The sequence below is a fragment of the Nannospalax galili genome, unplaced genomic scaffold (genome assembly GCF_000622305.1).
Source record: "Nannospalax galili isolate Female #2095 unplaced genomic scaffold, S.galili_v1.0 scaffold1714, whole genome shotgun sequence".
NCBI classification, from domain to species: Eukaryota; Metazoa; Chordata; class Mammalia; order Rodentia; family Spalacidae; genus Nannospalax; species Nannospalax galili.
The window spans coordinates 114,597-142,165 of record NW_008334552.1 but is presented as its reverse complement, the minus strand read 5'-3'; the positions used below and the strand labels follow the sequence as shown (position 1 = coordinate 142,165).

Genomic DNA, 27,569 nt, shown 5'->3' with positions numbered 1-27,569 from the left:
TTTTTTTAGTCTGTTTGAGACAGGGGCTTCCTGTAGCTCCAGCTGTCCTGGAACTCACTATGTAGACCAGCTGGCCTTGAACTCCCAGAGATCCACCTGCCTCTGCCTCCCAAGTGCTGGGATTAAAGGCGTGCACCAGCATGCCTGGCTTAAAAAAACTTTTTAGACAAAAAGGATGGGAGATTCTTCCTGTGCAGAATTCTGCCCCATGGGGTAATTTTCTACCTTCTAATCTTATTAAAAGATATTCCTGCTTTCCTAATTCTGCCTTCCTCCTGATTATCCAATATGATACATCAGCTTTGGACATTGTTGCAGGTTTTAATTTTACATTTATTTGTTTATGTATGTATGTGTACATGCATGCACAAGTGTTTGTACTACAATGCACATGTGGAGGTAAAGGACAACTCAACGGGTACTGTTTCTTTCTTTCTGCCATATGGTGTCAAACTCAAGTCTTTAGGCATGGCAGCAAGCACCTTACCTTCTCAGCCAGCTCACCGAACCCCCATTATTACAGTTTTATTGAGGCCAAACTTTCATTTTATAATGAACATCAGCTGACTGATTCTTATAAACGTTTACAACAAATCGGGAGAAAAGCAGTCTGTGCTAGAGAGGGAGGTCATTGGTTAAGAGAGGGGCTAGAGAGATTGGCTCATTGTTTGAGAGCTTGCTGCTCTTTCAGAGAACCTGAATTTGGTTCCCAGCACCCACATTGGGAAGCTCACAACTGCCTATAACTCCAGTTCCAGGGGATCTAGTGCCCTTTTCTGGTCTCCACAAGCACCATTACATATGTAGCACACACATGGTTTTTAAAAATCCTTAAGAGGAAAGAAAAAAAGGACCTTGACCAGTCTTAAACAAGGTACACCAAAATCATTGGGGGGGGGGGGGTGTTTTTTTTTTTTTTTTGGTCTTTTTGAGACAGGGGCTCCTTGTAGCCCCAGCTGGCCTGGAACTTGCTATATAGACCTGGCTGGCCTCAACTCACAGAGATCTGCCTGCGTGTGCCACCACACCCAGCAATTTAAAAAATATTTTTATTTTATGTGTATGCGTGTATTGCCTGCATGTAGGTAAGTGCACCCATGTCGTGCAGTGCCCACGGAGGACAGAAGAGGCTGTTGGATCCCCTGGAACTGGAGTTATGGACAGTTGCTAGCTGCCATGTGGGTGCTGGGATTCGAATCCGGGTCTTCTGCAAGAACAGCCAGTGTTCTTAATCACTGAGCCATCTTTCCAGCTTAGGACAGGGTTTCCCTTGTAGCCCCAGCTGTCCTGGAACTCACTATGTAGACCAGGCTGGCCTTGGCCTGCCTCTGCTTCCTGAGTGCTGAGATTGAAATTAAAATCTTAATTAAAGTTCCTTTTTTTTCCCCCCCAACCTGTGGTCTAGGTAAAGATGCAAGCCTCTTCAGTGATTGGCTGCCTGTAAAACTTTCAAAGCTGGGAGTGGTGGCATATGCCTTTATTCTCAGCACTTGGGAGGCAGAGGCAGCAAGATCTCTGTGAGATCAAGGCCAGCCTGGTCTAGATGTAACTTCTAGGCCAGCTGTGGCTACAGGGAGATCCTGTCTCAAAAAGGCAAAAAATAATAATAAACTTTTTCAGAAAGAATCCTGTTGGGGTGGGGGCAGCGGAGGGGCTAAGTGATAAGGTGATGGGGCCTGCTGCTGGTGTCAGGTAGGAGGGGCTAAGTACCTGAAAGAGCAGTGTGAGAACTGCAATCAAGAGTGGAGGCAGGTACAGAGGCATAGGGAATTGGTGAATCTGCCTTGTGGATGGCAAATGGGGCAGAGGAAGGAAACTCAACTTGCTGCTACAGTTCCTTGAGTAGGTAAAGTGCTGTTACCATTGAAGGAAGGGATGTGTTGGGTAGACTTGTTGAGATCTGAAGTTAATCTTGCCAGGTGTGGTGACACATGACTTTAAGCCCAGCACTGAGAGGCAGAGGCAGGTGGTTTCTGTGAGATTGAAGCCAGCTGTGGTTACAGGAAGACTGTCTCAAGAAAAAAAGAAAAAATTGGTCTTGCTTGCCTTGGATGCCAGATACCTATCCTGCGTGAAGATGCATGTACTCAGTGCCTGCCCTGTGCCAGACACTGTCCATGGTGTGAACAGCAGCCCCTGCTCATTCAGATACTACATCAAATGTGGAGGAAGTGGCATCCACAGGCAGGCAGACCTGTCTATCCACACTGAACATTTCAAGTTGACAAGTCCCCACATAGAAATGAGGTAGAGTAAAGGACTGGAGATAGGGGTGCTAGGAGCCCTGAGTTTGCTGTTTTAGATAGCATGGTCAGTGAAGACTTCTCTAAGCAGGTAACATGTGAGAGATCTCAAATGAATAAGGAATGAGTTAGCCATGCAGGTATCTGAGGGAAGGGCACTGCAGCTGAAGGAACTGTAGAGGTGAAGAAGGGGTGTTGTCAGTGGACACTAAGAACACCCTCAGGCTGAGTGAGGAGAGGAGATGATGAGGACAGTTCATTTTGGATTAGGTTCATGGTACAATATATTGGTTGAGGGGCTCGAGTTCAATGATAGAGTGCTTTCCTAGCATGTTCAGGGCCCTGAGTTCCATCCCCAACACTGCAAAATAAATAAGTAAATCAGGAAGTGATATGGGAATGGTTGGAACTGTAGAGATTTATTTCTTTGAGCTGTGGTGGAGCTATATTCCATGAAATGGGTTAACAGAACTGCAATCAAGAGTAGGAAGGTTTGACTCCTGGGAAAGAGCCTTCCTTTTTCCCCCAGATATTAATTACTTGACCTATTCTGTGACTCATTTTTAGAAGGACAAAATCTTTTGCCTTGTAGCGTTCTTGGGGGCATTTGAGAGGCAGTCTTACAAGGACCTCGGGCTTCAGAACAGAGGTGACACTGGGTCCATGCACCTACATGCTAAGTTACCACTTGACCTGCCTGGAGGAAAGTTCACTTCTCTCCCCTATTCCAACTGCAGTCTCTCCCAGCAGGTTTGGTGGCCAAGGTTCCTGCTACTTCTCTGTCTCACGTGTCAAACAAGTACCTTCTATGTCCCTGGGGTTGCACCAATCAACTTCCACCAGAACGACCCCGTAGAAATCAAGGTGAGTGTGTTTCTGGATTGTGGAAACATCTGTGTTGGGAACCTTACCAGAGGACTGTGCTGAGTTGTTTGTGACCATCCTGGACTTGTAGAGAACACAGACAGGCACCAGCCCTCTGGGAAAGGGAGCTTACCCCACGCTGCATGGCTGCCTGCACACCAGCCTTCATTTCTCCCTGTGCACATGGCTCTCTCCTCACTCACTTTTGCCATGACTTGTCTGTCCCCACCTGGTCTCTCTCTCCATCTGTGTGACTCCGCTTGTCCCTTCCTATGGCTTCTCTGCCTCCTTCTTTCATCTGCCCCATCCTCCTTTCAGGTACAAGCTTTCTGTGAATAACATATAGCATCTGCTCACAATGTGTCTGTTGTGAGCAGCTCTCCTCAGCAATCAGACTTACACCCTGCAGGAAAAATGTTAAAGTAACATTTACTAAAGTTTATTAACGTGCCATACATTAGCCTGTGCTTGGCTCAAGGAGCCCCAAGAACATTTCTTGAGGGAAATGCTATGTTTTATAGATTTTCTCTGTGTTTAACAGGTTAAGGAAAGTAAGGCATAGAGAAGTGAGCCAGCTGGTCCCATGGTGAGGAAGCCACAGTTACTGCCGAGCCCCAACTCTCCCACCGCAATGTTCTTTCTCTCACTTTTGGCCTTTGCCCATGGCCAGCCCTCCAGAGCAAAGTGTGTGGCATAGGGGGACCAGAGGTATCTGATCTCTAGTCCTGCCAAACCCGGAGTGGGGGTGGGGGGTAACCTGAACTAGAAAGGGAGCATAAAGGTAGGACTCACCTCTTTGTATAACCTCCCCGCCTCCCCAACAGATTGTCTGGAGAAAATGCTAAAAAATACAAAAGGGGCTGGAGAGATGGCCCAGCAGTTAAGAATGCTGGTTGTTCTTGCAGAAGACCTGGGTTTGAATCCCAGCACCCACATGGCAGCTAAGAACTGTCTGTAACTCCAGTTCCAGGGGATCCGACAGCCTCTTCTGTCCTCCGCGGGACACAGGTGCACTTACCTACATGCAGGCAATACACGCATACACATAAATATATTTTTAAAAAAATACAAAAGAGTTAACAACAGTAACTTTGGGGGGCATTTTTCCTTAAGTAACTTATAACTCGTTTTTTTCTTTGTTTTGTTTGATTTGGTCTGATTTTAAGACAGGGTCTCATGTAGCCTAGACTGGCCTCAAATTCATTATGTAGCTGAGGGTAGCCTTGAACTTCTCATCCTTCATCCTCTTCCCAAGTGCTGAGATTTTGAAATTACTGGCATGCGCCACCACACCCAGTTTATATGGCATGGTACAGATTCTTAGTCTTCAATCTGGCATCCTAAAAACTTTAAAACCCAAGGCTTCCTAAGGCCCCTGGAGTCAAGAGCTGACTTCAAACTGACATGATGCTATTTAGTCACATCCTGTGTCCCACTTGGTATCTGTATTTTTGCATTTCTCTGCAAAAGGTCATGGAATATGAGGTCCTGGTCCAGACCCAGCTGGAGGTGTGATATAAGCATGATGTATATACCATACTACCTATCTAAAATCACCAAATTCCTAATTCCGAAGTAAGGGTTTTGGGTAAGGGTTAATATACCTGTTACAGAATTCCAAAAATCATTTATACTTTGAGATGGCATATGAGGAATAGCAGTTCCTAAACAGTAAAGTAACTCTAGTTATACTTAAATTTTGTGGTTTTATTTAGTTTTGGTTTTTTTACATTGTATTTATTTATATGTGTGTGGGTGTCTACGAGCCACAGCAAACTTTTAGAGGTCAGAGGAAAAGCTGAAGGAGTCAGTTCTCTCTTTCCACCTGTTGGTCCATGGGGTTGAAATCGTCAGGCTTGGCAACAAACTCTGTAACCCATTAAGCCCTGGGTTTGATCCCTAGCACCACTGTGCCTGGCTTACAGCCAAAAGTAACATTGAGCTTCTGAACCTCCTACCGTCACCTCCCAAGTACCAGCACAACAGGTATGTGCCACCATGCCCATGGTGCTAGGGATCAAACTTAGGGCTTTGCACCTGCTAGGTAAGTTCTCTGCCAACTAAGCTGTATCTTCAGACTGTCGGACTTTGTTCCTTCCTCTCATTCTCCCTTTTTTCCTTTGCCTTTCCCATTCCTTTTCTCTTTATCCTTTCCTTTCCAGTCTTCACTCCCTCTTTTCTTTCTTGTTCTTTCTAAGTAGCTTAGGCTGGCTTTGAGTTCTCAATCCTGCCTCAGCCATCTAAGTGCTAGGATTACAGGTGTGAGCTACCATGTCTAACTCTAGTTTGGGGAGCTTTCTGTGCCTGCCGCCCTTCCAAAACTATATTCTGTATGTTTGTATTATTTCTAAATATTCTCCACCATCTTCTTAAACCTTGTTAATGGCTATACAGTATTTGAGTAAATATATCATGGTTGATCAATTTCCCATTGTAGGGGTTTGTTTTTGTGTTTTTCCTTTTCTCTCAGCAGACATTGAATGAGCACCTACCTTGCTGTGCTCTAAGGCACAGAAGTTGCAGAGGTGACCAAGATACACGCAGGCCTTGCCCTCATGAAGATTAAATGTTAGCCTTTAATGGGAAAGACTGATTTTTAAAGACCTAGGAAAGAAAGGCCAAAGTATGTGGCTTACACTGGTAATTCCTGCACTAAAGAGATAGGACCAGAAGGTTCATGAATTCATGACCAGCCTGAGATACTTAGAAGACACTGTCTTAAAGAAAAAAGAAAAAGAGAGAGGGAGAAAGAGGGAGGGAAGGAAGGAAGGAAGGAAGGAAGGAAGGAAGGAAGGAAGGAAGGAAGGAAGGAAGGAAAAGAAATCAAAGCCCAGTACACAAAATAACTATTTTTTCATTTTAATTTTATTTTTCTGTACACACACATCACAGTTACGTCTTATCTGATGTGCTAAGAAGGAAGCTGAAAGGGTTAAAGCTGAATGATAGAGAGTTCCTTTGGCTGTGATGGTTAGGGAAGGGCTTACAGGTGGGGATGTTTAGGGGGACATAGGTAGAAAAAGCATCAGATGAACACAGAGCCTAGAGGAGCCCAGGGTGAAAGCCCAAGACAGGAAAAGAAGCCGTAGAGAAGGCTACTGTGCTTGTAGGTAAGAAGCCTCTTTGTGCCCAAAGCCTGAAGGTCTTTCATTCCTCATTTGGAGTATTTCTTAAAGAAGGGTACTCAGAGTGAAATGATCCTGTCCAAGGGTAGCCACATGTCTGAGTGCCAGTGACTATTGAATCTTACTGATTTTTAACTAAATCTATAGTGTTGTCTAAAGTGAAATACTCCAGAATTGTGGGAAGTACTGTAATAGTTCTGCTGCAGCAAGTGTGTTGAGGATGTTAAAGATATGTGAGTGCCATGGAACAGCCTTCTTGGTTTCTGCTAGACTGAGGAATAACAGCTTCTCTTCTTCCCCCAGGCTGTGAAGCTTACCAGCTCTCGAACCCAGCTACCTTACGAATACTACTCGCTGCCCTTCTGCCAGCCCAGCAAAATAACCTACAAGGCTGAGAATCTTGGTAAGTTCTTTCTTGCACTGCTTCAGCCAGTCATGCAGGGAAACCCAGCATGATTTTCCACAATAATGGTAGTCTTTGCCCTTATCTAGTATTCTTAAAAAGCCAGACACTGTTGTACTTAGCTTATATGCCTGTTACTTTATTTAATCATAGTGGCCCTAGGGAGGTAGTTGCAGTTTTGTTTTGTTTTATTTTTTTTATTTTATTTTTTTGGTCTTTTTGAGACAGGGTCTCCCTGTAGCCCCAGCTGTCCTGGAACTCACCATGTAGACCAGGCTGGCCTTGAACTCACAGAGCTCTGCCTGCCTCTGCCTCCTGAGTGCTGGGATTAAAAGCATGCACCACCACACCCGGCTTTATTTTTATTTTATGTGTATGCGTGTATTGCCTGCATGTAGGTAAGTGCACCCGTGTAGTACAATGCCCACAGAGGACAGAAGAGGCTGTCGGATCCCCTGGAACTGGAGTTATGGACAGTTGTTAGCTGCCATGTGGGTGCTGGGATTCGAACCTGGGTCTTCTGCAAGAACAACCAGTGTTCTTAACCTCTGAGCCATCTCTCCAGCCCAGTAGTTGCACTTTTATTCCATTTTGCAGATTAAGTGACTTGCCTTTGGTTGTGCTGTCTGGTAATGGCTAACCTGGGCCTTGGCATTCCTCAGCGTTTACAGCATTTGGCTTCTGCTCAAACCATTTCTCTCAGTATCTAGATACCTCTTTTCTAGTGGCTTCTCTTACTCACTCTGCTCTGTGTGTGAATGCTTGTCCGTAGAGGTCACAGGCTGGTGTCAGATGTTTTTCTCCTTTGCTTTCTATCTTGTATATTGAGACGGGGCCTCTCACTTGAACCTAAAGCTTGATTTGGCTAGTCTGCCTAGCCAGGTTGGCTCAAGAGACCCCTGTCTGTCTCCCCAGTGCTGGGATGCAGGTGGCTGCCGTACACAGCCACATCTCCATGGGTGCTAGGGAGCTAAAAGCCAGTCTTCATGCTTGCATGGCAAAAACTTGACCCACGGAGCCATCTCCCCAACTAGATGCTCTGCCTTTGAGTGATGACCTCTGCCCTGAAGCAAGCGAAGACATTGGTATACTTCCTAAGCTGTGCAAGACTCACCTTTAAAAAATGTGTGAATGTTCTGTGCAGTATCTGGCACAAGTGCTCCATAAATAATGGCCGTTTATTCTAGTTTAAATATCCTCCACTGGGCAGAATTTGGGGCTTAAAGGAAAAGACATTCAGAGATGCCTGTTCAAGACACCTCTGTAATTATTTCCTTTCTGCCTGTCTCTGCATTAAGTCCTAGAGAAGAATGCAGCAGACGCTCTCTGGCCTCAAGGGTCACAGCAGATTTTCCTCTTGACTTGTGTCTTAAGAGAGAGGCAACTGCTTCTTTTTGGGTTTTGTTGTTGTTTGAAGATCTAATTTATTTATTTATTTGTTTATTTATTTATTTATTGTGCGTGCGTGCATGCGTGTGTGTGTGTGTGTGTGTGTGTGTGTGTGTGTGTGTGTATGCCCATGCATACACACAGACCAGGAAAGAGTGTTGTTTTTCTTAGAGCTGGAGTTAACAGGCATTTTGTAGGATGCCTGGCTTGTTATGTGAGTGCTAGGTCTGAACTCCAGTTCTCATGATTGTGTGACAAGCACTATTACCTACAGAGTCATCTCTCTGGCCCTCTTTTTGGATTTTTTATTTTGTTTTGTTTTGTTTTCCCTGTAGACCCAGCTGACCTGGAACTCATTATGTAGACCAGGCTGGCCTTGAACTCATAGAGATCCACCTGCCTCTGCCCTTCCGAGTGCTGGGATTCGCCACCATGCCCAGCTCTCTTCTTGGTTTTTAATCCTAACCCTTCCAAGCTGGTCTGGAAGACCCAGGCTGTCTTGAACCTGTGCTCCTTCTGCTTCAGGCTTCTGAATGCTGGGATCTGAGCTCAAGTCCTCCCGACTATAAAGCAAGAGTTCTTAACTGCTGAGCCATGGTGTGCCACCAGGAAGATCTTGATTCTTTGGAGGGAAGGGGGTAGGCATTGGGGATCAAACCCAGGCCCTTGGGTATGCTATTACGGCAAATGCTGTACATTGAGCTACACCCCAGCCTTTGAGAATTAAGTCTTGTAAGTTTTTTATTAGCATATATTAATGATACTTGATGGATTTCATTATGACATTCTCATGCGTGTATATAATGTGTTTGTTATGTTCATCCCCATTAAATCTTTTTTTGTCTTGTTCCCTCCTCTGATCCTTTTCCCAACTAGTCTCCCTTCTGCTTTCATGTCTTTTCTTTTTTTAAAAAAAAAATTTACTTATTTATTCTATGTGTATGTGTGTCCATGTGCTACAAACTGTGTGTAGCCATCAGAGGACAACTTGAGGGAGTGGGTTCTCTCCTTCAGTCATGTAGGTTCTAAAGATGAAATTCGGGCTTGGAGGCAAGCACCTTTATCAATGCGTTTAACTGGGGTAACTTTCAGGAACGTGGGCAACTTACCAATGACTACATCACTGACGAAAATGTGAGACCTAGTTCTTGATCCAGTCCCTGAAAGAGCCACCTTCTCTGTCAGGGTGCAAATGATCCAGATGTTTCTATATTCCCTAGCTGACAGGTATGCCTACTGCCAGGTGAGAGTCCTAGACCAGCTCAAGGAAGGCCTTGAAGCCAGTTTTACAAAAAAATAAGCAGTACTATCTCCCCTAAATGCTATTTGTGTGTGAATCAGACACTCTTCCCTCTAAAGTAAATTCTCTATCTCTTTACTCTAGATAAGGGAAATAAAACACAAGATGATGAAGTCACTTGCTCCTGGTCACAAAGAACCCCAAGAGCTCTGACTCCAGAATCCATATCTTTAAGTACCACTGAGTACACCATCTTGCTTGGCTCTTACCAGAACTCTGCCAGTCGGGAGGAAACAGCAGCTCCAGGAGTTTGCCAGGGTTCATGTGGCCAGTAGGTAGAGAAACTGAGATTTTTAACTTAGGCCTTTTGATGACTGCCATAGCTCTCTGTGCTGTCTTCTCTGCTTTCTCCAGAAAGGCTTGAGAGCTGTGTGTGGACTGTCATGCTAATGATGATTCTTAACATGGTATATGCTTAGGAGTGCTGTGGCAGCTGTGCTGGAATACAGCAGCAAGTGCTCTCAGAGAGTCACATCATGGCTTAGGACTCCTTGTTAAAAAGAGACGACACAGCCTGGCACGGTGGCCCACGCCTGTAGTCCCAGCACTCGGGAGGTAGAGGCAGGCAGATCTCTGTGAGTTCAAGGCCAGCCTGGTCTACATAGCAAGTTCCAGGCCAGCAAGTTCCAGGCTACAGGAAACCCTGTCTCAAAAAGACCAAAAAAACAAAAAAGAGATAACACAGGCCTACTCTGAAGGCCAGGCCAACCTGGGAACATAGTGAGACCCTGTCTCTAAAAGAGGAATACTTCTATATCAGAGATGAGTCATACTAGACCAGTGTGTCCTCTTTCTTGGTTTGATTTAATTTTTAGATGTCAAGAAGTGATACCACCTTACTTGATCTGCAGCCTGTCCTCTCTGCAGTTCCTCCTGTCCTCAGGCCAGCTCCTTGTTGATCTGCAAAGGAGTGGGCTGTAAGACATGGTGTAAGGAAAGAGCCTAGGACTGATACACACATATGCACACAGGTGCGCACCTGGATAATCATGGCAAGCTATTGTCTGTCTGGTCTTTAGCTTGTGATCTATAAAATGCCATTTCAGCAGTGGGCTGTCAAACATCCTCACTCTCCACTCACCACTGATCCTAGGCTTTGCAGGGTCACACATACCACCATGCTTCCGGTATCAACTAGAGGGGGAGAGGCCTTCATCCAGGCCTCTTCACCCTCTTCCTTTTCCTTTCCTGAATGGCCTCTTCCATTCTCAAGGCATCACGTACCAGGGCTGCTTTGTGCTGTCTCTACTACTGTAGAGCTCATGGTTCTGCCACTTCACCTACCTACTGACTATTCAGCCTCCTTTTGCCTCAACCTTTCCTCTGAGTCTTAAATTTTAAAACCTAGCTGCCTGTGTGACATCAAAACTGAAAATTGCCTTCCATCTGATTTTGCTCTTTTTTCCTTTTTGTCCACCTAGAACTCAGTCATGCAAACCTGAGAGTCTTCCCAGCATACACCACTCCTTCCTCATCCCTAGTATCTAGTTAGTAGCTAGTCCCCCAGGTTTTACCACCTTCATAGCTCCGGAATCTGTGTCTCCCCACACACTCTCGTTGTCTCTCTCCATGACTAGTGCCGTCACTCCAGCCAGCTTCTCACATCCTGTTTTCTGCACAAAGCAGGCAGTGATCTTTCTGTACCCACAGTCAGGTAATGTCTTCTGCATCCCTGTTGAAACCTCTCATGGACTTCTTTGCTTTCTGGATAAATATACTGGGGGAGGCAGGGGCGCTGGAGAGATGGCTCAGCAGTTAAGAACACTGGTTGTTCTTGCAGAAGACCTGGGTTCAAATCCCAGCACCTACATGGCAGCTAACAACTGTCCGTAACTCCAGTCCCAGGGGATCCGACAGTCTCTTTTGTCCTCTGCGGGCATTGTATGACATGGGTGCACTTACCTACGTGCAGGCAATACATGCATACACATAAAATAATAAAATTTTTTTAAAAAAAGATACTGTGTGTGGCCCTCCTTGACCAGCCCCAACCCATCTCTTAATCTCTTAACCTGTCTCTCCAACTCACCTAAGCAATTACAAGCTCTGTGCTTTGCTGCCAAACAGGCCTCCCAAATTCATTAGTCCCGAGCGGTGTTTGCCCATACTTTTCCTTCTGTTGTAGCTCTTCTCCATCCCTTTGGCTAGTTACTACTGTTCCTCCTTTTAGAGTCACTTCAATAGTCAGGAGCCTACTCCCTCCATGCCTACAGCAGGTTACACAGTATATTCTCATCTTGCTAATTATTTAATCGGTCTGTTTTTACACTAGACCGTATTTCCAGGAATATGTCTGTTTCAGCATTGTATCTTCAGGGTTTGGCACATAGCCAGCTCCCGGTACATATTGGTGAATAAATGAGTAAATGTCTAGATGATAAGGCAGTTGGAGCCGTATCAAGCAGATCCACTCTGGTTGGCAAATGTGGACCAAGTGCATGTGGAGGTGGTAGTCCTTCCTGCTGGCATGGTTCAGCCTGCCCCAGTTTCATATCACTGTTGAGCAGCTCAGAATGTAAGTACGTTTGAGTTCAGTTGAGTCTCCCCAGTTGCTCAGTGCCTGTGAGTGTGACGTCTGGTATCAAGTTACCTGGGGGCAACAGGCAAGAGTTTGCCAGTACATTAAGTAATAAGTTTTGGCTCAAAGAGCTCTCAGTCAGTATGGGAGCCAGAAGCATAAGCATATCAACACACTGTGCAGTGTACTATCACTGATATGTTTAAGGTGCAGAGAAGCAGGAGGATAGTGGATGGGAGGCCAGCCTGGATGCAGAAGTGTTGTTGCTAATGAAAATAGTGTTATTTGTTGCTTGCCTGCTCTGTCCTGGGAGTGGATTAACCCCTTTATTTCTCAGTGTCACTCCAAGGAGAGTACAACTGCTATCTCATTTTATGAATGAAGAAACTGAGGCTCAGTGAAGTTGTGACCAGGACTCCTACACTAATAAATGGCAGAGATAGGGTGCAGTAGCAGGCAGCCTTCAGTCAGAGCACCCTCTTCACTGTACAGTGCTGCCTCTGTGCAGAGGGGGAGTGAGAGGGAGTGACAGGGTCAGGAAAGTTACACAGAGAGAGGGAAAGGGCAGCCAAGCTTGAAGCCAGAAGCATGGGGCAGGAATGGCACTCAGCACAGTAAGCCACCCGAAGCTCTAGAGGCAAGGGAGGATGTGGCACATTAACTGGCATTAGAACAGAGTAGGAAAGGGTAGTGGGGCAGTTAGGGGCAAGCTGGACATAAGCAGATGGCGCAGAGCCTGACTGCCAGGCTGTGGCACTGCTGACATCCTTGGAACTCCATTTTGCCCTGCTGTCTGCATCTCAGTGACCCTGCTGACCTCAGCTACCTCAGGGCTGAAGCTCTGAGCTCTGTCTGTCTCTCTTATGGCAGGAGAGGTGCTGAGAGGGGACCGGATTGTCAACACCCCTTTCCAGGTTCTCATGAACAGTGAGAAGAAGTGTGAAGTTCTGTGCAGCCAGTCCAGCAAGCCAGTGACCCTGACAGTGGAGGAGAGCCGGCTGGTGGCCGAACGCATCACAGAGGACTACTATGTTCACCTGTAAGTTATCCACTGCTCCCTGCCAGCCTCAAAGTCATACAAGGGAGGGACTTACGGGAGCATGGTTCACAGAGACTAAAGTGGGGCCTTGGGTTTCTAGCATAGCTGACAACTTGCCTGTGGCCACCCGACTGGAACTCTACTCCAACAACCGTGACAGTGATGACAAGAAGAAAGAAAAAGATGTACAGTTTGAACATGGCTACCGGCTTGGCTTCACAGATGTCAATAAGGTAGAGTGTCTTTGGCATGCTATGAGGGCTGGGTCTGTGCATCTCATAAGTTGCAAGTACTTGGGGAAACATTCAGCTCTAGATTTACAGCATAGAAAAAAATGGACATCAGCAAGCCAATGAGAGGGTTCAGAGGGTAGAGATGCTTGCTGCTAAGCCTGATGCCTTGAGTTCAATCCCCAGGACCCACATCCTGGAAGGAAAGAACCAACCTACCACAAGCTGTCCTCTGACCTCTACATGTGCATGCACGCACACACACACACAAATAAAACGTTGTTTTGTTTTTTTGTTTTTTTGTTTTTTTTTTTAAGAAATAAAAGGGAATTGGCTGGGCGTGGTGGTGCACACCTTTAATCCCAGCACTCAGGAGGCAGAGGCAGGCGAATCTCTGTGAGTTCAAGGCCAGCCTGGTCTCCATAGTGAATCCAGGCCAGCTGGGGCTACAGGGAGACCCTGCCTCAAAAAGACCAAAAAATAAAAATAAAATAAAATAAATAAAAAATAAATTTAAAAAAAGGAGGGAATCAACCAGTGCACATTTCAGCCAGTGCCTCTGGGTAGGTGGCCTGTAGCTTTGGACCAGGCTCTGGTACACACTACAAGGAGATAAAGGTATAGTCACTAAAATGTTAGGTTCTGGATTTTGTTGTTACTATTTTGTTTATTGAGACAGGGTCTTACTGTGTAGCCCTAGTTAGCCTGGAACTCACTCTGTAGATCAGGTTGGCCTTGAACTTAAGAGAAATTTTTTTTCCAAAAAGTGAACACAGTGAACATCTAAAGACAGATGTTCCTTTGAGGCACAGTCCCTGATCTCAGAAGACTTCTGTCCTAATTTTGAGAATTGGCAATGTGAGGCCCTGGGTCTTGACTCCTGATTGCCTTCCACTAGCCAGGGAGCTGTTGTGCATTCAGGGTATCCTGGAAAAGATGGGGGGTGGAGGGAGCAGGAGGAAGAAGGGGAGGGACCTTAGAAAAGAGGTGGGCGTGACTCCAGTAGAGGAGGGATGGTGACCTAGTTGCACTGATGCTGGGAACAGACATGCAGGATAGAGACTGCTTGTGGCACCAGGAGGGGCCAGGTGAACTAACATGTCTTAGAATATGGTGACAATTGGTAGGGCAGTGTGGGAGGAAGACAAGAGCAAAGCATGTGTGAAAATGCCATAATGAACCTCTTACTTTGTATGCTGATTTAAAACTTAACTAACTGGAGCTGTTGGGAGACAGAGACAGGAAGATCTCTGTGAGATCAAGGCCAACCAGGTCTACATAATGAGTTCCAGGCCTGCTGAGGCTACAGGAAGACGCTGTCTCAAAAAGACAAAAACAACAACAACAAAAACTGGGGCTGGAGAGATGGCTCAACAGTTAAGAGTGGTTAAGAACTGAACCCAGGTTCAGTTTCCAGCACCCACATGGCTGCTAACAACTGCCTTAACTCCTGTTCCAAGAGATCCAAGACCCTCTTCTGGCTCTGTGGGCATTATACACATGGGTGCACTTACATGCATGTAGGCAAAACACTTAAATTTTAAAAAAACCTTTAAAAAACTGAAAAAAAAAAAGAAGAAATAAAAGATGGTGACAGGCTGAGGAAACTTGACTTTTATCTGATAAGCCCCCGGAAGCTCTGGAGGGTATATGAGCAGGTGTGATCTGACCTAGCAGTGTTCTGGAAGGTTGATGCAGCCAGCATACTGGCTAGAGGAAGGATCTAGTGCTTGGGGTCATCTCCCTGGGAAACTTTCGGGGTTTGAGGCTCCTAGCTGTTTTTTATTCTCTCTGTTGCTCTGCCTCAGATCTATCTGCACAATCACCTCTCCTTCATCCTTTACTTCCACCGGGAGGACATGGAAGAGGACCAGGAACATACATACCGTGTCGTCCGCTTCGAGGTGATTCCCCAGAGCATCAGGCTGGAGGGTGAGTGGGGAGGTGTGACCAGAGGGGTAGGGCTGGATGGGCCCAGGCTTCCACATCCAGGGTCTTCTCACATTTTCACGCTTCACCTGGCTAATAGGCCTAGCTAGGTATGGTAGTAGGTTCATCCAGAGAAGGCTACTGTACCCCCATAGAGTAGATGGGGAGTAAGGGAGAATTGATACCTACATTTTGAGGTCTGGGCACCATATGGGCATACCACCTCCCAGCAGTCCAGGAGGTAGAAGGCGATTACAGATGAGGAGCCAGAGGCTCAGAGACATCAATAACTTGGCTGAGACCAAATAGCAGGTTGAAGCTTTGTTGAGCCTCTTCGCAAGAGTCAAGCAGCTTGGTCGAAGAACAAGGGCGACTGGGCTTGGTGGCACACACCCTTAATGCCAACACCCAGGTGGCCTCTCTGATTTGGAGTCCAGCCTGGCTTACGTAGTGAGTCCTAGGCCAGCCAAGGTTACATCGTGAGATCCTGGTTCCCTACCCCTGCCCCCAAAACAAGAAGATGGGAGGGCAAAGGTACAGGCAAAGTTATTGGGCAATAGGTTACTTCTGTGTCTCCCTCTGTGTGAATGGGAAGACTAAAGTTGCCCAGATCAACAGTAGTGCAGGAGTTTAAGAGTCCAGCCCAGTCTTGACAGCCTCATAGGATTGGTTCAGCTTCACAACTTCCCTAAGAACCCCATCACCTCAGAGTACACTTCAGTTAAGCAGCACACTTGGCTTTGTTGTGTTGTTTTGTTTTCTTCTTGAGACAGGGAGTTAGCTTGTAGCCTAAACTGGCCTTGAAATCACAGATCCTCCTGCCTCTGACTTTTCTTTTTCTTCCTTTGCTTTGTGTGTGTGTGTGTGTGTGTGTGTGTGTGTGTTTGTGTGTGTGTATACCACACTCACACTAGGGGTCAAACCTAGGGCCTCATACATGCTAGGCAAGCAATCTAGCAATGACTCCATCCCTGGGTCTGCTTCTGGAACAGGCATGTACTACCACACCAGTCCTTGAATGGCATAGTGAACAAATGAAAGAATGAAAGGAGATGGCATCTGAGTGGTTGCGTTCCTGAAGTAATGAAGATGACTGAGGAATGAGCAAATGTAATGAAAGGAGCCATTGCTGTGCATATTGAATGGGACTGATTGAATGGTGAATGAGTCAGTGAGTGTTTGGGTTGAGTGTAGGTTGCCTGCTTGTAAAAGAGAGGGACTTCCACTCAGACCCTTCTTTCCTCCCCCCATGTGTATGCCTCTGTACCACTGAAGGCCTTTTGGAAGGTGAGGGCTCCAGGGAGCATAACTGTAGAAGCCACAGTTGCCTATTGTGTTTCCAACCTCCACTCAGACCCTGAAGGAAGGGCAGCCTTGAGGACACCTGTAGAACTGCCCTTGGGGAGTGGCACTGGTCACTGTGAGAACAGATTGAATCTCTGTCTCTCACAGACCTCAAAACAGATGAGAAGAATTCGTGCACGCTACCTGAGGGTACCAACTCCTCACCCCAAGAAATTGACCCTACTAAGGAGAATCAACTATACTTCACCTACTCTGTGCACTGGGAGGTGAGAAGGAATACCTGCTCTGGGCAGGGGAGAAAGGGTTTGCTCTGGGCTGGGATTCTCTCTCCCACAGGAGGCCTGACTGTTTCTTCCTGCCTGCTAGGAAAGTGACATCAAATGGGCCTCTCGCTGGGACACTTACCTGACCATGAGTGATGTACAGATCCACTGGTTTTCCATCATTAACTCTGTCGTGGTGGTCTTCTTCTTGTCAGGTGAGAGCTCTGAGAATTGAAGGTGGAGAGGACAGGGTGAGTTGAGAGGCTGAGGCAGCACATCACTTGGGGTAGGGGTTAAAGTGTTTTTAGGGCCAAGTGTGGGTTAGAAACAGTAATCAGGGCTCTGTGCTAGCCATCACATACATAGAAATGAGCAAGAATCAGTCTCTACTCTGGAGAGCTTGCTAGAGAAGAACAGGTCCGCTGTCCATGCCAGTCACTGATTCATTCAACAACCATTTTGCCATTGCTCCATCTGTGCCAGGTGCCAGGGATTGGGTATTGAAGGCAACCCAGGCTCTGTCCTCTGTGTCCAAAGTCTGTAAAATAAACAACACATGAGATGTGGCATTCCAGATGGTGATGAATGCTAGGAAACAGACAGTCATCATACCCAGAACAGCTGAAGAAGGGGGGCCTCTCTGAACCAGAGTGAAGAGCCATAATTCAGAGACCCAAGGAAGCACTGTTCTAACAGTGGCGTGGCCCTGCTGTGAAATGAGCTTGGTGGGAAGCTGGGTGCGGGAGAGGGGTAGGCAGAGGTAGAATAAGGATGATCATAAAGGTAGTATGGACTCCTATTTATTCACTCCTTACCCAGGAGCTGGCTGTTGTCCCAGGCACTTTACAAAACAGAAGACCTTCCGCTCCATGAGCTAAGCCTAAAAGCATAATGTGAGCTCAAGGTCATGAGGCCCATTTCTTAACCACCAAACTTCTGCCTAGAAAGGCAAATGAGATAGAGTGATGGTGGTGTCTCTGAACTATTCAGGGGCCCAGAGAGGTTAAGGTGCCATGATAGAGTCACTCATTCAAGTGGGACATTCCCAGTAAAGGAAATGGTGTGGTACTTTCCTCTCTGACACAAAAAGCAGGTTCCTGTTGCCCATCTCTACTCATCCCAGCAGCTGTTGCTTTCTGAGCACCTCTCCCTGGTTAGCCAGAGTGGAGCTTTGCCCAGGGAAGGACCTTAGGTGGCCTCTTGGCCAGGCCCTGTTGGAAGAGGACATGGAGCATAGACATGTCTGTTAGCCGTGCTCACACTACCCCCCGCCCTGTCTGTTTCAGGCATCCTGAGCATGATTATTATTCGGACCCTCCGGAAGGACATCGCTAACTACAACAAGGAGGATGACATTGTACGAGGTCTTGGCTGGGATGGGATGGACTGGAAGAGGGAGGACAGGCTAACAGCAGGGCTCCAGACCTGCCAAGGCCCTCTCCCCCTTTCTCTCCCCCTTTTGTGTGTGTGTGTGTGTGTGTGTGTGTGTGTGTGTGTGTGTGTGATTATTAATAAAAGTAAGCCTCAAAAACACTGAAAAGAAAAAGTCTCCTAATCACCCAAAGTGATGAGTTTGGAGTTCCTAATTTAAAAGCAATGGGAGAAGCTACAGAAAGAAAACTTACTAATTTTTCATTAAAAAATGTTAAGCTAGAGCTGATAAGATGGCTCAGCAGTTAAGAGTGCTTGCTACCAAGCATGATAGCCCAAGTTTATACCCGAGACCTACATGGTAGGAGAGAGCTGACTCACACAAGTTGTCCTCTGACCTCCACACTTGTGCCATGGTACACATGTGCCCACATACATACACATACAGTGGGATAAAAAATATATAAATTTAACATCAGGTGTGGTAGTGCATGCCTTTAATCCCAGCACTCGGGAGGCAGAGGCAGGCGGATCTCTGTGAGTTCGAGGCCAGCCTGGTCTCCATAGTGAATCCAGGACAGCTGGGGCTACAAGGAGACCCTGTGTCAAAAAGACCAAAAGAAAAAACCTTACATATTTATATATTTAAAAAATTTTTTAGCTTAAAACTAGAACTGGGTACATCTATGATCTAACACTCAGTAGGCTTAGGCAAGAGGATCTCTAATTCAAGGTGCCTGGGCTTCATAGCAAGACCCTGTATCAGAAATATTAAGGCCAGCCAGGCATGGTGGCTCATGCTTGTAATCCCTTAGGAGGCACAGGCAAGTGGATCTCTGTGAGTTTACGGTCGTATGGTAAATTCCTATTATAATTCCTATTATATTATGAATTCTAGGGCTATGTGGTAAGACCAAAAAGAGGGAAAAAAATTAATTTACAAAAAAAATAAATAAAATAATAATTTGTACCTCAAGAATAGGCCCCAAAAATACAAATAAAGACAGAAAACTAGCAAAGAGTTGGATCTTTTTTTTTTTTTTTTTGGTCTTTTTGAGAAAGCATCTCCCTGTAGCCCCAGCTGTCCTGAAACTCACTATGTAGACCAGGCTAGTCTCAAACTCACAGAGATCTGCCTACCTTTGTCTCCCAGTGCTGGGATTAAAGATGTGCACCGCCACATTCTTTTTTTTAACAATATTAATTGTGAGGCTGGGGAGATGACTCAGTTGGTACAAGTTCTTGCCCTGCCACACAAACATGAAGACCTGAGTTTGGCTCCCTAATATCCATTTAAAAGCCAGGCATGGCAGCATGCATTTGTACTCTCAGTGCTAAGGGAGCAGAGAAAGATGGATCCTTGAGGCTCACCAGTCAGTGAGCCCAGGGCCAGCCTTGTCTCAAACAGTAAGGTGGAGAGCCATTGAAGAAGACCCCATACATTGGCCTCTGACCTTCACATACAGGCCCACAAGTACTTGGGCTGCACATGCACAAGACAGACACACACACAGACACGCGTGCACGCACGTGCGCGCGCACACACACGCAAACAAATTTCTTAAATAGTAATTGCTACCAAATTAACATGAGACAGGTGCCTTCCCATTCAACCATTTAAGGGTCAATTGGCAGTTTTCTGGAAAGGAATCGACAGCCTATCAGGACTGTAAGATAGGCAACTTGCTTTGACATGGTAATTCTAAAATTTTTCTGAGAAAAGAATCAGAATTATAACTTGGTCTAGAAATACTTCTTGCAGCTTTGAAGTATAATTTCAGAGTTCTTATTGACATGAGGAAATGTTCATATCATACATCATTTGAAAGTAACAAAGTACAGGGGCTGGAGAGATGGCTCAGCAGTTAAGAACACTGGCTGCTCTTGCAGAGGACCTGGGATCAAATCCCAGCACCCACATGGCGGCCAACAACCATCTGTAACTCCAGTTCCAGGGAATCCAACACCCTTGTCTAACCTCAGTGGGCACTGCACAACACAGGTGCACTTACATACATGCAGGCAATACACTTACACACAAAATATAAAAAGAATAAGAAAATGTTTTTTTTTTTTTAAAAGAAAAAAGAAAATAACAAAGTACACAGTATAACCCCCTATTTTATTATTTAAAACATATACATATGTGTATAAACATACATAAAAGACTAAAGGAAACAATGGTATCATTTGTTGTTACTGTATAAACATTAGTTAAGTATAGGCCATTTTATTCTTTAGATTTTTCTGCCATGTAAGGGTGTGTGTGTGTGTGTGTGTGTGTATTGTGTGTTTTTCTGTGTGTTTTTCTGTGTGTGTTTCTGTGTGTGTCTGTGTGTCTGTGTGTCTGTGTAGAGATAGATTCTTGCCATATTGCCCAGGCTGGCCTTGGCCTTAAACTCTCAATCCTTCTGCCTCTCCTAAATGCACTGCCACACTCTGCCTTTTCTGTATTTTTAATTTCTTTGACTACTAAGCATTTATTGCTTTTTTAATTCACTTGAATTTCATGGCATATACCAAATTGTTTTTACTTTTTTTTTTAAGCACAAGTAAATGCATATTTCATTTATAATCAGAAAATAAATTACTTCTGAATCTTGCCACCCACGGACTGTAGACATTTTAGTACACTGGTGTTTACATTATTTTTCCATGCTCTAGTTTTGTGAAATCAGGGAAATTTCTTTTTCTGCAGCTTCAAGCATCATGTTCATGACTTCCCTTCCCTATGTGGCATTTCTCTGAGAAGCAGTATCTCATATCACTTGTCTCCTATGGCAGGACAGTACTGGTTGACCGCTGAGAGACTCAGCTGGGTCAGCAGCCTGGGTCTGTAGGGTGTTTGCTCTAGGAGCTGCCCCATCGTCACATACCTGCCTTGCTCTGTGCCCTTTGCTACAGGAAGACACTATGGAGGAATCTGGGTGGAAGCTTGTGCATGGTGATGTCTTCAGGCCACCCCAGTACCCCATGATCCTCAGCTCTCTGTTGGGCTCAGGCATTCAGCTCTTCTGCATGATCCTCATCGTCATCTGTGAGTGGGCCATGTGGGCTGGGTATGGGGGCCACAGGAACATGGCCTGACCCTGAGGCATGGCCACCTCACCTCTCTGTGTGCCTTAAGGAAAAGGTATAACAGGCTAAGCATTCTGGGCAGACAGCTGCCTATCCTAGCAACAGCCCCAGTGGTGGGTGTCTTCACAGAGCCCACCATGATGACTCCATCAAGGAAGTACACATCAGCACTGTGAAGCTAGCCTTCTTTTTTTGTTGTTTTTTTGTTGTTGTTGTTTTTTTGTTTATTAGAAGAAGCATTTCATTACAACAGCATTAACCTATTCAATAACATTTTTCTGAGCTAGGGTACATCTCTTTCAAAATTCTCATTATAAACTTTATAAGACATAAAATTAAATGAGTTTTTGACATTTAAAAAAGATCTCCATTTAGTTGTTAAAATACACAGTTTCATACAGAAAAATTCATTTTAAGGCAATTGACATTGAGACGTTTTCACATGCATTTCTAATCTCTCTATATATGACTATTACTGGTCACAGTCACTTTCTGAGTTCCTTGGCATCTGAGTATTAATATAAACTCGTCGGATAGACAGCCTTCCTCTCCCACTAGAGCCTCTAGACTCTGTCATCCCTGCCACTGTCCACTGTGTTGTCAGGACCCCCCTATCTGCCCTTCTGGCTAGCCTTCTTTTGTACTCAGGTCAAGTGACTCACCCAGAGTCACAGCCAGGGTCATGACTGGATTCAGATCTTTTCCCCTTTTGTTCTGTTTTTTCCTTCAAGACAGTCTTATATAAAGCCCAGGTTGACCTAAACATGCAGTGCAATTTTTTTGTTGTTGTTTTTATTTTATTTTATGTGTATGAGTATTTTGCCTGCATGTATCCCATACCCATGTTGTATAATACCAGTGGAGGGCAGAAAAGGGTATCAGAAACCTTGGAACTGGAATTATGGATGACTGTCAGCAACCACCATGTAGGTGCTGGGAACCAAAACCAGGTCCTCTGCAAGAGCAGCTGATGCTCTCAAATGCTGAGCCATCACTCTAGCCCTAGTGTACAATCTTTTTACCATAGCCTCCTGAGTGCTAAGATTGTAGGTCTGTACTACTACATCCAACAGAACTTTTTGTCAGTCGCAAAGAAAAAACACTATTGTATAATAGTTATAGACAGCTCTGGAGTCAGTCCCAGCCTCATGCCTCCAAGTTTTATGACTCTAAGACAGCCAACTAACTTTGGTGGACTTCAGGTTCCTAGTCTGAGAAGTGAAGAGGTTAACTTTCATCTTGCAGAGTCAATATACATTCAGCTTGCAGACATTCAGAATGTTTTTAACTCAGGGCCTGGCTCATTGCAAGGGCTCTGGGGACTAGAAGCTACAATTAAGAGTCAGCCAGCCAGGCCAGGCACAGTGGCTCATGCCTTAATCCCAGTATTTGGGAGGCAGAGGCAGGTAAATCTCTGTGAGTTCAAGACCAGCCCATTCTATATAGTGAGTTCCAGGCCAGGCAGGGATATATAATGAAACCCTACCTCAAAGAAAAATAGATTCAGGGGCTGGAGAGATGGCTCAGTGGTTAAGAGCACTTGTTGGCCTTCTAGAGGACCTGAGTTCAACACCTACTTTGGGCAGCTTACAAGTGCCTGTAACTCCAGGCCCAGGGTTCCAGTGCCCTCTTTTAGCTTTCATGGCCACCTGCACACACATGGCATATAGTCACACAAACACATGCATACACATAATTGAAAATAAAAATAAATCTAAAAAATAAAGGTTTAGCCAACAAAGGCTTAGTAACTGCTCCACTCCAAACCCCAGCTATGACCCAAGCTTTTCCTGTGGAAGAGACTATGCTGTTAAGAAGGCCAAGGGAGAAGGGAGTGTCTTCTAGCCCCATGTACCCAGGGTCCTTCTGCCCACCAGGAGCTTCAAGCCTGACAGACACCCTGACCCTGTCCTCTACCTCCCTCCATAGTTGTGGCAATGCTTGGAATGTTGTCGCCATCCAGCCGTGGAGCCCTCATGACCACTGCCTGCTTCCTCTTCATGTTCATGGGGTAGGTGTATGTGAGCATGTTCCTGGGGGCTGGTATAAGCCTCCTTCACACCATTAACAGGCCCCCTCATTGTGGACTCTGCCCTTTCCCACAGGGTATTTGGTGGATTTTCTGCTGGCCGTCTGTACCGTACTCTAAAAGGCCATCGGTGGAAGAAAGGAGCCTTCTGTGTAAGTATCTTCCCTGTCCTTCCAGCTTTAGTGGGGCCTGAGAATCTCCTTCCTGGATTCCTCAGGAGCATAGGCAGGCCCCAGTGGGGATTTTCAGGTGAGAGGCTGAGTGACAGCCTAGTGGAGCAAGTGGAGCTTGGACCCAAGGGTCAGTAGTTCTGGGTACTCACAGGCTTGCTTCAGGCTCTCTCAGAGGCTTAGGTGCCCCATCTGTAAAATGATAAAGGGGTTGAACTTAGGTCATTTTTAGCCTACATTGTCCAGTAGCTCAAGCAGGAGAAAAATAGGGGATTCATAGTGATCTGCAGCATCACAGAATACCCTGCCCAACAGGCTAGAGAGAATTGCTTGCCAGGAAAGAAGAGGCCAAGCCCATGTGATTGGAAGCCAACACATCATTCTTAAGAGTGAAGAGACATCTTGGAAGTAGAAAAGATCATAGAAATAAGGGAGGGAGATTTCTCCCAGTAGCTTTCTTCCTCTCTGTGTGCCTCACATCAGACTTGATATCCAGACCATAAGTTTCAGCCAGGAAGGCAGATGAAGAATTCCTTGTTACACGACAGAGTGAAAAGAAACAAAAAGGAGAGGAGAGAGTGACATTTGAACTGGGCCTTGAGGAGGGTTTCAAGTGGAGGGAAGCAACCAGCAGAGGCCTCAGGTTCTCATGAACAGCTCTCTGAGCCTCTGTTTCCCATCTCTCCAATGGGGATAGTTGCAACTATTTCTCAGCATTGGTTGTATGAATAGACTGTGCACATAAGCCTCTTGGTGTAGCATTAGCACTTGAAGTGGATATCACAAGGGTGTTGATGACCTACGTGAAGGTCTAGGGACAGGAACCTCAGGAGTGTTGACCAGCTGTTGAGTGGAAGCAGCAATGAACAATGATGAAATTAGCACAGAAGTGGAGAGCTAGATTGCTCAAAATATCCTGAGGGCCTTGGTCATTGTGTTCAGTCACCTCCCTGGATGCCTACATGGTCACAGCAGTCTATGGTGTGGTGACCCCAGTCTGAAAGAATGATGCCCAAGTGTAAGTCTGGGACTTCAGAAACCTAAGACACTGACTAGAATATATTAGAGGAGGTCAAGAATGTGGGCTCTGGAGTCAGGCTGTCTAGATCTCAACCTTTGCTTCACCCTTAGTCTATTGGTTAAACTCTAGAGTTGGTTTGGATGGGGGGACAGTATTGAACATTGCTGGGCCTTAATGCTTTCATCTTTTTAAAAAATTATTATTTTCATTTTATGTATATGAGTGTATTTCTGCATGTATTTAAATGCACCCGTGTCATGCAATGCCCTTGGAGGTCAGAAGAGGGCATCTGATTCCCCTGGAACTGTTAGCTGGGTGCTGGGAATCAAACCCGAGTCCTCTGCAAGAGCAGCCAGTGCTCTTAACCACTGAGCCATCTCTCCAGCCCCAATGCCCTCATCTTTTAACAAGGCATATTGTTAGTCTTTCTCTTCTAAACCTGTAGTGGGGATTAGGTGAGATGATGTGAGTGAGGCCCACCATTTTGGATCCTAAGATGTCATTAAGGAACTGGAGCGATGACTCAGCATTTAAGAGCACTGGTTGCTCTTGTAGAGGACCCAAGTTTGATTCCCAGCACCCACATGGTGGCTAACAACCATACATTACATAACTCTAGTTCCAGGGGAGTTTGATGTCTTCTTCTGACCTCTAATGGTATTGCACGACATGGGTACACTTAAAACATGCAAGCAATACACTCATATGTAAAATAAAAATAATCAATAAAATTTTGAAAAAGATGTCTTTAAAACTGAATCATTATTGTAGGTGGGTTGGAGTTGGGGCCTAGCCTAGACATAAATATTTTGTAATAGGTTTTTTGGGGGGGGTTGTTTTTTTTTGTTTGTTTTTTGTTTTTTGTCTTTTTTTGAGAGAGGGTCTCCCTGTAGTCCCAGCTGACCTGAACTCACTATGTAGACCAGGCTGGCCTTGAACTCAAAAAGATTCGCCCGCCTCTGCCTCCCAAGTGCTGGGATTAAAGGCGTGCGCCACCATGCTCGGCTTATTTTGTAATAGTTTTATTCATTCTTTTATGCATCGAATACTTACTGAGTAGCACTGGGTTGTAAGTGATGGGAGTACCACAGTGGACGAGATGGGGAGTATGTTAGAGAGGCAGACTGGGATCTGATGCTCCTTGGCTTACATCTTGGTTACATCTCAGTCAATAGTGTCCTAAGTTGAAAGTGCATGTAATACACCAAAAATAGTGTGGTACCTATTGAATGCTTCTTGCTGTCATTCACCGCTAATTCAGAAAATCCTAAATCTTTGCAAGTTGGGGACCATCTGTATTGATAAAGTGGGATGAGAGCAAGGAAGACACTGTTTCAGAGCTCTATGAAGGAATAGAGCAGACTGCCTGCCTTATCTGGGGTCAGAGAAGGAACTATGCTTGAGCTGAGTTCTGAAGAACTAAAAGGATTGAAGCCTCTGGCCTGGGAGCCTCACAGGGACCAGATAGGATCTCCCTGGATGCAGCTCCCAACCTGTCCCTCTTGCTCCCAGACAGCAACACTGTATCCTGGTGTGGTTTTTGGCATCTGCTTTGTGTTGAATTGCTTCATCTGGGGAAAGCACTCATCAGGAGCAGTAAGTACCTTCCCTCACTGACCAGCCCTTCTCCAGCAAAGAGGGCTAGTGATGCTCAGCCCTACTCCCAAGGTTACTTCCTACTGTTTCCTTCCCCATTCTGAGTCCCCCAAGTTCTATTCCCAGCTCTGTGGGTTGAGGGTTGGCTGAGATTTCCCCAGCATTGCCCATCATTCATCATCTGCTTCTCTTCAGGCTCATGACCATAGCTCACTTCTGGGAGGTTTCCACACTCCAGGGGCCAGCTGGGGAATTCCCCTTGTCTCAACCAAGTGAGAGCTGCCTGGTATGAGTGGATAAGGTCATAAGGGCTCTCCTTCTTAGTGTCTCATCAGCACCACCTCTGATGACAGAGGCAGAGAGAATGGGGTAGGGCAGATGGTGTCCCCAGAGTGGAGCTCACAGCAGCAATAGGCAATGATGTTTCCAGCAACTTCTCATGACTCACTGAATAGAATTTCAGGCTCGGTGACTGGGGTGCAGGGTATGGGGGTCTTGGTCAGTTCATAGGACTGCAGAAGAGGTGGAGCAAGCATTTGTCACCCCAGCCTTAGTGTGTTGAGGTGCCTGTTAAAGTGTCTGAATAGGGTTCAAGTCCTGGCTGCCAGAGGCCTGGCTTCTTCCCAGTGGCTTAGGGAGTGGCTTAGGGAATGGCCCCCAGAAAGACAGAGACCTGCTGGTCCTCCCGCTGCCTTTTTGTTCCTGTACTCCTCCAGCATTTCCCTCCTAGTTACCAGTTATGCATTACAGCATTCACTGTAGACTTTTTGGAAAGTATGGAGATGTTAAAGAAATTAAAAATAATGTGCAGTACAACCACCAGAGGCAAATACTGTGGAAGCCTTTAATATATGTTCTTTCAGTCTTTTCCTTTTAATAGAGATATTTTAAATGGGATTTTATAATTTTCTAAATTATATGATAACAAACATGGTACTTTGTAATAAATACTGTTCTAAACATTTAACTTTTTTCTGTTTTAATTAATTTTTTAGGTTGTCATACAAAGCAATGTATTTCATTCTGGCATTTTCATACATAGGTGTCAGTATGCTTTGTTCTCGTTTGTTCCCTTCCCCCCTCCGGCTGGTTCCTTTCCTTCCCTCAGTCTCAACTTCTGCTTTCTTCTCATGCATTCCATTACCCGCCCCAGCTCTTCCTTCCTTCTCATGATCCCTCTCTAGTTTTATGACTTCCACATACACCTGTATAAATGCATGCATGCATCTACACACAATTTTCAATCTAGGTTCTATATATAAGAAAACACAGTGTTTGTCTTTCTGAGTCTGGCTTATTTTGTTTAACATAATGGTTTCTAGTTCCATCTATTTTCCTACAGATTGTTATGATTTCATTTATCTTTATGGTGCATAAAATTCCATTGTGTATATGTAGCACATTTTCTTTATCTTCTTCTGTACAATTCCATTTCCTGGCTATTGTGACCAGTGCAGCAATAAACATAGATGTGCAAGTATCTCTGTGGTATGTTGACTTAGAGTCCTTCGGGTATATACCCAAGTGGTATAGCTGGGCCATAAGTTAGGTCCAGTTTTTGTTTTTTGAGCAATCTCCATACTGATTTCCATAGTGGCTGCACAAGTTTACATTCCCAACTTACCATGTTAACTGGGCTTCTTTTAAGCATGAGTCTTATAGAACATAACTATACAGAAGAAGATGAGGAGGCAGA

General features: G+C 45.5%; 1 protein-coding gene across 1 annotated transcript in view; it reads left to right on the top strand.

Annotated features, from left to right (window-relative positions):
* Positions 1-27,569, top strand: part of Tm9sf4 (transmembrane 9 superfamily member 4) — a 59,153-nt gene that overhangs the window by 22,759 nt on the left and 8,825 nt on the right. The window contains exons 2-13 of the mRNA XM_008829381.3: positions 2,994-3,107; positions 6,536-6,635; positions 12,713-12,881; positions 12,982-13,114; positions 14,920-15,043; positions 16,493-16,611; positions 16,712-16,823; positions 17,895-17,965; positions 20,884-21,016; positions 22,987-23,068; positions 23,163-23,238; positions 25,790-25,873. Coding sequence (XP_008827603.1) covers positions 2,994-3,107; positions 6,536-6,635; positions 12,713-12,881; positions 12,982-13,114; positions 14,920-15,043; positions 16,493-16,611; positions 16,712-16,823; positions 17,895-17,965; positions 20,884-21,016; positions 22,987-23,068; positions 23,163-23,238; positions 25,790-25,873 — 1,317 coding nt within the window. The remainder of the gene's footprint in view (positions 1-2,993; positions 3,108-6,535; positions 6,636-12,712; positions 12,882-12,981; positions 13,115-14,919; positions 15,044-16,492; positions 16,612-16,711; positions 16,824-17,894; positions 17,966-20,883; positions 21,017-22,986; positions 23,069-23,162; positions 23,239-25,789; positions 25,874-27,569) is intronic.